At 42.3% G+C, this 10,172-nt stretch overlaps 1 protein-coding gene across 1 annotated transcript; it reads right to left on the bottom strand.

The window, feature by feature from the left end:
* LOC115749853 (7-deoxyloganetin glucosyltransferase) lies at positions 1–1,947 on the bottom strand. Its single transcript, XM_030686850.1, has 2 exons — positions 1,375–1,947; positions 1–990 (listed from the first exon to the last, which is right to left on the bottom strand). The coding sequence occupies exons 1-2, from the start codon at positions 1,892–1,894 to the stop codon at positions 53–55; spliced, it is 1,458 nt and encodes a 485-aa protein (XP_030542710.1). The 5' UTR covers positions 1,895–1,947; the 3' UTR covers positions 1–52.
* Positions 1,948–10,172: the final 8,225 nt, after the last annotated feature.

The raw sequence follows: 10,172 nt of genomic DNA, 5'->3' as shown, positions 1-10,172 counted from the left end.
TCAAGAATTCTTCCGATACAGTCCGCAATCGAAAACGATTGTCCGAACAAGTCTAATCTCTTCGGGGCAACAGTAACACCTTGTTGATCACCTCGTCCAGGTTCAAGAACGACGACCCGGCAGGACACGTGGCCTCTCTGGCCAACTCCTTCCACTCCATCGCCTTCCTCTTCATCTCCTTCCCTCTCTCCCCCTCCATCAGCTCCCTCACCTGCCTCTCCACCTCGCCCCTCTTCACGTCCCCGTCGATCTCCATCCCAATCCCCCACTCCTCGACGCTGTACCGGCAGTTCGTCTGCTGCTCTGCAAAGAACGGCCAGCACACCACGGGCACGCCAGCCGCGATGCTCTCGATCGTCGAGTTCCAGCCGCTGTGGGTCAGAAACCCGCCGACCGACGGGTGGCTCAGCACCCGCACCTGGGGGCACCAGCTCGCCAGCAGGCTCCGCTCCCTCGTCGTGGCCGAGAACTCCGGTGGCAGTATCGCGGTGTCGCCGGCGACCAAGTCGGGCCTGATGACCCACAGGAACGTCTGGCCGCTGTTCGCCAGCCCCCATGCGAACTCCACCAGCTGCGCCGGAGTCATCACCGTGATGCTCCCGAAGTTCACGTACACGACCGAGCCGGGCGGCTTTGAGTCCAGCCACTCGAGACAGCCCAGCTCTTCCTTCCACAGGTTGGACCCAATCGACCTAGTGTCAGTATCAGCTAGTTGGTCCGTGAGGAGATGAAGGGGACCAAGTGTGTAGATGGGGGGGAACATGGCCTTGAGGGCGTCGAGGACATCGTGCTCTAATCGGTCGAACGTGTTCAAAACAATGGCGGAGGCTCTCTTCGCTCTCTCTACCTCGCCCACGCAGAATTCAACCATCTGGTCGTCTGGGTCGGTGGTTCGGATGAAGCTTGGTAAGTCTCTCAGGCGGATGTTTCTCATCCCAGGTATCCAGTCGATCATGGTGTCTAGGTACCCATTTGTCAAGTAGCTTGCATCTGCAAATTGAGAGTAAAATTAAGAGTTCGCTCCTACTATGTCATTCGATTTTTAGGATGTCCCATGGCATAAATTGTTTTGTCGATGCATTTGTTACACTTACATTGGGGAAAACATGGGAAGATTGTGAAAGGTTATAGGAAATGATTAAGTCGGAAACAATACCTAAGCTCCGGAGAAAGGTTCTTACATCTACAATCCTACTTTTGATAGTTGACTTAGTTAAGTTCTCCACCCAGGAAAAAACTGTGGCATAGTCAGCTACTGGCTAATCATGCAAATCAGGATTCGGGACTAGACAATATAAACGCAAACCAAATCCACAAAAGACAAAAGAAAAATCATTAGCCCTCTGTCTGCCAAGTGAGATTACTTAAACATACCTTTCAGTGGAGTAAGGCCCTTGTCAATAAGACTCCGATACTGCGCGTAGCCCATGACGCCACACGCGCTCGTCGTCCAGAACAGGACCTCCGGCACGCCGACCGCCTCGGCGGCGTCGAGCGTGAAGCTCATCACCCCGTCCGACACCACGCAGCTCACCGGCGGGGAACCCGACGTCACGCTCTCCTCATTGAGCCTCTGGAGCAGGTCCCGGAAGTAGGGCAAGCAGAACTTCCGCGTGGACTGGCAGAGGGCGGGGACGTCCTGGGTGGCGTCGGCGTCGGAGGGCGGGAGGCCGTCAGGGATGGTGCGGAACTGGAAAGACGGGAGGCCGTCGAGGGAGGAAGGGCCGCGGGAGCGGAGGAGGCGGCTGTGGTTGTACTCGGTGTTGACGAAGGTGACGTGGAAGCCGCGGTGGTGGAGGAGCTTGGCGAGGTTGAGCATGGGGTTGATGTGGCCCTGGGCCGGGTAGGGGATGCACACTGCGTGCGGCTTTTGGGTCGCCTCTATCGAACCCATATCTCTCTCTCTCTCTCTCTCTCTTCTCTGCGTTTTGGGCAAGGCAGAAGAGATGGGAATGGTTATGGGACAACGTGAGGCTTGGTCTATTTATAGGCGGGGGAGGTTCAACGTCGGCAACCATCCGATGATCAAACGGGTCGGCACACGTATCCCGGCCAAGTTGGAGGACGACCCTATGGCTCAAACGGACGGTCAAATTACGGCTTTCGATTGTTTTTATTAGTATAAAAATGGCACTGCCAGATCTCACCTTGGTATCCAAAATGGGGTCGACAACCTAATCCTCGGGGTACGTCTTTGTCGGTTCCGTAGTACGTGCGTTTCATAGTTTTCCTACAATGATAATGAAAAAAGAGAAAAAAAAAACAACCAAACTCAGGTAAATCGATAATTTTTTCTCGGAAATAACTTTTCAGCAAAGTTCATTTTCCTTGTAACATATGAAGCCAGTAATTTACACCAAATGATGTTCAAATAAGGGAAAGACGTCCGAGAACCGATTCCTTGTGTTTACATTGTCTTATATACTAAACTTTTACACCACTATCATCACCATTCCCATGAAGCGTATCGAACTCCACAAATCATTATTGAAAGTAGCAGATACATGTAAGTCTGGTGCGAGCAAAGCTTTTAGACATGCGCGGCATGAGCGATCGAAACGGAAGGTCGCCGTGAGTAATAAGAATTGAGAATTTATGGGAATCTATTCCATTTCGGTTGCTAATCATGTGGACTACGTTATGAAAGGAACGTAGTTGAAAATTAGGTAACTTTTCGAAATTTATGCTTACGCATCCATCGGCATTTGTCAAAGTAGACTGTTTTTTTACACCAAATGATGTTCAAATAAGGGAAAGACGTTCGAGAACCAATTCCTCGTGTTTTCGTTGTCTTATATACCAAGCTTTTACATTGCTATCATCACCATTCACATGTTCTGCATATCGAACTCCACGAGTCACAATGGAAAGTCGCGGATGCATATATGTATGGTGCAAACAAAGCTTTTAGACATGCGCGGCATAAGCGATTAAAACGAAAAGTCGACCGTGACTCATAAGAATTGAAAATCTATGAAAAAGTATTTCGTGATTTACGAATTTATTCCATTTTAATTAAATTTTCGGGATTTGTGCTTACGTAACCGTCGACATCTGTCAAAATAGACAGTGATTTTTATTATTTTTTTTTGTTCTAGACTGATGTTAAGCGTTTTCCTCTCATGTTCCAAAATTCCGGCCACAGGGAAAAGCAGTGGGAAGCAAGATTGGAGCAAAGGTCACCGAAGAATGCACGCTGCACTTTTTTATTCTTGTGTTCCCACTTTTCGAGGGCAAAATTAGGTCAAAAGTCTTATCCGACGCTATTCCTAGTCGTGGATCTTGAATTCTCTTTTGGATTTGATGATGGAGATTGCTCCTCCAGCGTCAAAAACTGTATTTCTAGAATAGTGAACATTGATTCTTTTGAGAAAAGTAGTAATTTTTTTTTTTACCGAAGATGAATGGTATGAAGATTATTTGAAGGTTTTGTCCTTTTTATTTGCTTCTTATCACGTAAAGTAGCAACTTTCTTACTTGGCAAATTAAGTGCATTTTTTTACCCAAAAAAAATTAAGTGCATTTAAAAAAAGAAGAAGAAGAAGGAAAGAAGTGACTGAGTTAATTTCAAGAATAATGAACATTGCATTTTAAGTCAAAACAAATCATGCTTATCAAATGTGCTCCCCTTTTTTTTTTAATAATCCGAAAATCCAAATGTACGAGTATAGAGGCCGAACTATCTTAGGCTCGTTAAATTCCATGCATATCTCATGAGTCGGTTAGATATAGACATTACTCAAAAGAGTTTACGCGCAGCTAGTAGGATATTAACTAAAGAAGTTTAACCTCCGAGTTACAAATATCCAGAGCAATTTACGATGGGTTTAAGTTTACAGTCCCGGTTAGCTAAATGCGTATGAACATTAAATAGTTGGTTTTGACCAACAAGTTTCAAATCCTTGGATGGTCAAATGAACTTTCACAAGAAGAATGCCCATGACTGCAAAGGTTGAAATTTGAACAACTTTTCTTCTTACATTTTGTTTTTTTTTTTTTCAGCGGATTACGCAACGCATGACCCATGTTTGACCTCAGCAATGGAAGAAATTTTTTTTTTTTCAAATTTGCCCATGTAAAGACAACGTCCTATAGAAAAGCGTTTGGCTAGGTGTTTTAATTATACTTTATTCGAGATATAATAGTTTTCAACGGCATTGGTCGTGTCAAACGTCAAAGCAGCCACTACAGTGAATTTTGTGAAATTTCTAGAATGGATTGCTTGACAAGGCGTCGGTCAGATAGTCATTTACAAGATTCAGGTTATAATTATCTCTTCGTATTGAAGTGTGGGACTGGGTCCACGAGTCAGAAGAGGAGAGGAAAATTCAATGAGTCTTCTTCTTAGGGCAAGTGGTGGCAGAAGAAGACGATCGCTTATTCAACCAGCCATGTGCTCCATATAAGTTCAAAGTTAGGAAAGTCAAAAGGGGCATTAATAAGCGGCCGTGCGGGAGTATGTAAATCAACTAAAAATGATCCTAATGTTTCCTAATATCTTTAAAAAAAAAAAAACGTAATGGCACATTTTAATACAATCATTTACTTCTGTAAAGATTCGATACACAATCACAACGAAATAAATCGTAAAAGTGAGAAAGAAAAATCGAGATACAAAATTCTATCTTAATCACTTAAATGTGGAATCTGGTGCTTTCTTGTTCGATGGGGAGTATGAACCAGATTTCAGCAATCTCCCATTGAGTGAATCCTTCACAAGCTTATTTATACCCAACATAGTTGCACACATTCAAATTTTTTGCACTCGCTGCCTCGATAAAAAAATCAATACTATTCACATGTATGTCAACTTTCTGTTATAATTTCTTTCGGATGAAGTGATATTATATATCGACGTGCTTTGGTTTTATATGAAATCCTGGATTCTTAGATAAGAATAAAGCGTGATCAGGTGCTTTCCTGTTGATGGGAGTATAAACTACATCTCCAACAACTTCAAATATCAACTTTAAGTTTTTGAAACACATTTAATGGGACTTTGGACATATCCAGAGGACACTCTTTTAAGATCTCATCCGTTGAATGTGGGATATTGTTTCACTCGAACGTAGTTGAGGCAATCAACATCGCAAGTGCACCTCATAGCCTCATCCACAAGTCAAACTATTGACTGTTCTTCCCACTAAAATAGCTTCGATATTATTGCTGGTCTTTTCAAATTGATTCCAAAAATGATTGGGCGACCTTCAACGTGCCAGCTGCCGTCTTTAAGAGCACGCCATCCGGGGAACGGCACGACTTACGGAGTTGGAATTTTGTGACTCCGATGAAGAGGACGCAAGCCTATTTATAGGCCTTAATAAATTGTTATTCATGGTACAATCATGGTTATACACGATTAAACGAAAATACATGCCCTTTGAGAGATTCGGAGAATCGAGAGATGTATTCTAGAGAAATATCTCTAATAGGAGGAGGTTTCTTCCATCTAGAAATGGACAAGAACATGGCCCCATGCGAGCGTCCCGCGTCAAGACTCCATATTCACATAGCCGGATATTTATATCCTTTGAAATTTCTCTACCATCCATCAAATAAACAACCAAGTGAGAAAACGATATGTATGGAAAGTCTTCCATCGATTTCCGAATGAAAACGAAGGTTTGATTACACCGTGGGTTCTATTTGTCTTTAAGATTCGATTTATTTTGCGAAAAATGAGTGATTTAAAAAATATTTACATAATATGAATCACATATATCGCTCGAAATAATCAGTCAACAAATAATATTTTCATTACTGATAACAATTTGTGCCCAAATATATGCGTAGGTGATGAAACCATTTTTCGTTAGTTTATTTTTGTAAACGATATAAGCTATCAACTTTTGAAAAATATTTTTCAAATAGCTTATTTTTTGTAAGACAAACGGAGCCAAAGTGGACAAGTTGAAGTTTCTAGCGAAGAACATGAAAGGATCCGATATTGTTGGGACACACATGGTACGGAAATTTCTACACATAGAGTAAACAAGTTTGATTTAGTTATGTAAGTCCAACTCGTGCTTGGGCTCTCTCTCTCTCTCTCTCTCTCTCTCTCTCTCTCTCTCTCTCTCTCTCTCTCTCTCTCTCTCTCTCTCTCTCTCTCTCTCTCTCTCTCTCTCTCTCTCTCTCTCTATGCTGAGGTATCGGACTTCTGTCTACGCTCTTGTAGTGATATATATTCTAGCCTTTCTTTTTCTTTTTCTGTTTTTTTTTTGGGGGGGCGAAAAACATAACCATTTCATTTCATCAAGGATGAGTCCACTGATTATTAAAAAGGGCTTCAGCACATACAATTTTCTGGCCATGTTGACTTATGGGCATTCTATAGTGAATTAGATTATCGCAGGAAGGAATCTTGTGGATGATCGCAGTTACCCAATTGGGATTGCCATCAAAGTTTGAACCATCGGATCATTAGGGTTGCATTTACTTTGTTTACTTATTTTAATTTTTAGGGATGGATCCGACGGTTACATATTGATTGACATTCACGTTTTACTCATTTACAGACAATTTTAGGCATCGTCGATGAATTTCTGTAATGCGCGAGTCCAACCAATTTAAATGGTTCGGAAACACGGTATCTTGTTGCTAGAAGTATGATATTGATGGCACAATCGAATCTGACTTTTGACCTTGAGGAATCCCAATGACACATCTGTCTACCCGACGAATGGATTTGCAGGGACCGTGCATCTTTTGATCGACGCGGCGTCAGAGGACAACAAATTTAGGCATCTAACAGGAAAATTCCTCGAAATGCATGGTCCTGATCGGCTTAAACAAGGCATCCAGTAATGAGGAGTACGTCGGGCGACGCTCCCGGCACGGAGGAATACGACGGACACATTCGGAAGATGCGCTCCGATGGGATGGTTGACCTGATCTCGCTCATTGCAGGAACATTTAAAGATGATGATGGTGCCGAGGATGGCAACGACTTCAAAATTCAAACTAGGAGCAAGACCCGGGGAGACAATGAGAAAGAGTCCACGTGAGGAGATCCCGGCACGTGGACGACCGGTTCCCTTTGTCTTGCCTTCGACGGGGAGCTCATGCTGTTGACCCTCTTTCCCGACAAAGGGGGCGGCCGGCCCTAGAGCCTGAAGTTGATGGGTAGATTCCGACAATGAAAAAGGCACGTGGGACTACGTTTACTTCAAGTGTTTATCAATATATCGGGGTTTTGGATTTACCCCATTGGGAATGAAGAAGGGAAAATGGCAAGGAAAAAGGCACGTCGCGCTGCCAGTCCAGTCCAGTTGGGAATAAAGAAGGGAAAATGGCACCAAATAACCCTTGAATTTTGGCCCGATGTAAAATGTAGTTCTTGAATTTTTAATTTGTTTAATGTGATCCCGGACATTAGCCCAATATGTAATGTGGCTCATGAACTTTTTGTGCAAGTTCAATTTAGTCCATAGATTCTATGTAATGAATAATGATATTTGGACTTTGGCTCAATAACTCAATGTGCAATGCGATTCCCGGACTTTCAATTCGTCCATTGCAATCGTTGGACTTTTGGTGTATGTTTAATTAAGTCCATGGACAATATGAAAATGATCAATAAAATCATTCCGTTATTTCAAGTTGAGGAACAACATTTGAAAAACTTTCATGTAATCCATAGACTAAATTGAACATGCACCAAAAGGCCATGGATGATATTGAACAATTTAAAAGTTCACGAACCACATTGCATATTGGGTTAAAATCCGGAGCCACATTAAACAAATTGAAAGTTCAAGAACTACATTTTATATAAGGCCGAAATTCAAGGATCATTTGTGTCATTATCGCAAAGGTCATTCGTGGCCATGTTGGCTCGGCTCATAATGACGGCCCGTACCCGATCCAAATACAAATTGAGCTTGGTATAATTTTCACAAAAAATACGTCGAAGTGGAGACCGACGGCTTATCGGCTGTTGACTTTATTGCGGGCACCACCGAAAGCCCATGGGCCATACGTGTTTTAATTGACGAATGTCGGTAGCTCTTGGCCCAGCTGAAGTCCGTAAAAGCCATACTGTCGCCACGAGGCCATCTGACTTGGAAATTGGGTCGTGAAAGCCCGCCGTAGAAATACCCTTCCTCTAAATTGGTTTACTAATCAATGCCTCTTTGAAATATTTTGTATTCAGAAACTCACAAGCCATGTTCTCGTAGTATCCGTTGAGGAATCAAAGCGTGTACGATAAAAAAAAATATGTCAATCTTTGGAGCCGAATTAGGATTTGGGTAATCAAAATGCATTCAAATACGAGCTACAGGGTGATTCGTAAATGCTAACACTAACTAGCACATTTTGCACTCCATTAAAGTTTGTTGGGTAGAGTCGAATAAAGAATCACCTTCATATGGTTTGGGGAATCGTGACGTTCAAAATTCGAATGAAGCATGTTTTTAGAAACCGGATATCACAAGTTAGTTTTCCGTCGCTGGGAGAATCGTGCGATCGCGATGTTGGACGAGGGAGATGTGCATCAGAAGTTTAAAGAGCCAAAGTGAAATTAGCCGATCGCAGAGCGCCAAAGGCATCGAGGCGGACCATCGTGATCCTCAAACCCTCCTTTTCCCTGCGACTCGAACCACCTTTTGCTCCTCTGACGACCAACGTGACAATGATTCGCAACCTCATTAATGGCAAGTACTGTGGAGTTCTGTCTGCATGCAGAAAACCGAAAAGTCCGAGTGTTTCTCGATGGAGCATGTCCGCTCCAAACAGCTAAAGAATAATCAGGTCAAAACCATTTCTTAGAGCTCTATTACAACATTAGACCACGCGTGACTGGTAGGCGGTCATCGGTGGACTGGTGCATCTGTCGTAAATCAACTCATGATCAGGTCTGCATGTTAATAGAAACATTGTTATTTTTCGGCGAAATTAAAAAAAAAAACCTAAACATTTTATATGTACCACATTTGAACTTAAACATTTTGGTTTGCTCAATTTAGTCCTAAGCCTTTGAATAAATTTTCGATGAAGTTCATCCTATCAATTTTGGGCGAAAATCGGACGTCGACCGTCTTACATGGCACCATCGACGCCGACATGGACAATTTTGGCAAATGCTAAGTAATTTTTCTGAACTTTTTCTTTTTTTTTGCCCTTTTCTTTTGTTTTCTCTTATTTCCAGAGAATTTAAATCTTGGCCGACTTCATTGAAAGGAGATTTAAATCTTCTTGATTGTTGCGCGTCCAAATCTGTTCCTTCCACCGCTCAGTTTAGTTTAAAAATTTCCTACCCCATCCAATCTCTTTCGGGAAACGAATCGATTGACTCAAAAGGTTCTTCACTACTGAATCGCGTCAAGAGACATGCCAGTCCTATTTTCATGCCCATTGAATCTCGATATGATCTTGGCTAACGCCCAATCGTGAGCTCAAAATTTTTCGGTCATTCCGGTAATCTATGAAACATCATTCAATTTGTTCAAATTTAGACCAACTGCTCCCTCATCTTGAAATTTTCGCTCCAGCTATGTCCCGAAACCCAGGATTCCCACATTCTGGAAAAGAAAAAAGAAAGAGCGTGTTTCTAGCTCATTTAGCACTGAAAAGGTTATAACAAAAACAAAAAAACTGGCTCAAGTGACCTCAGCCGACTCTTCCTCAGCTGTCGCGATGTACCGGCCACCACCTGCGAGGGCTTGGCCATAGCTAGCCTGAGGTTTTTTTTTTTTTTTTAATATTTAATTTCTTATTTCTTAATCTAACTAAGTTTGTATTTGTTATTTTTATTTTTTAATTCTTTTGGATGCTGACTAGACGTCCGACGAGTCATGTCGGCTCGAAATAATGGAATGTCAAAAGTTGCTCATTTGAAGGTGTCCCACGGTGATCTAATATCTTTTCAAGAAAATGACGCAAAAATCCACGGTGAAGAAATAAAGAGATCTTTCTATATTGAAGTATTAGTACTTGCCAGTGAGGATGTTGTTAAGAATGAAAACAGAATGGTTCCACCCACTCAAAATTAAGAGGGGATGCCATCCGTTCTCGAAATCCCGATTTTTGAAACAGTTGCGTTCTTCCATGCAAGAAGAAGACTTAAAAAGAATTAAGTAGTTTGGATCCGAAAAAGTATGTTCAGGCAATTCATTCGATAAAAAGATTATTTTTAAAAAAATTTGACACTTTAAGTGATTTGAAAGAAATTT

This window comes from Rhodamnia argentea, chromosome 2 (assembly GCF_020921035.1).
Source record: "Rhodamnia argentea isolate NSW1041297 chromosome 2, ASM2092103v1, whole genome shotgun sequence".
NCBI lineage: Eukaryota > Viridiplantae > Streptophyta > Magnoliopsida > Myrtales > Myrtaceae > Rhodamnia > Rhodamnia argentea.
The sequence above is the reverse complement of the archived record's forward strand: the minus strand, read 5'-3'. Positions and strand labels throughout refer to the sequence as shown.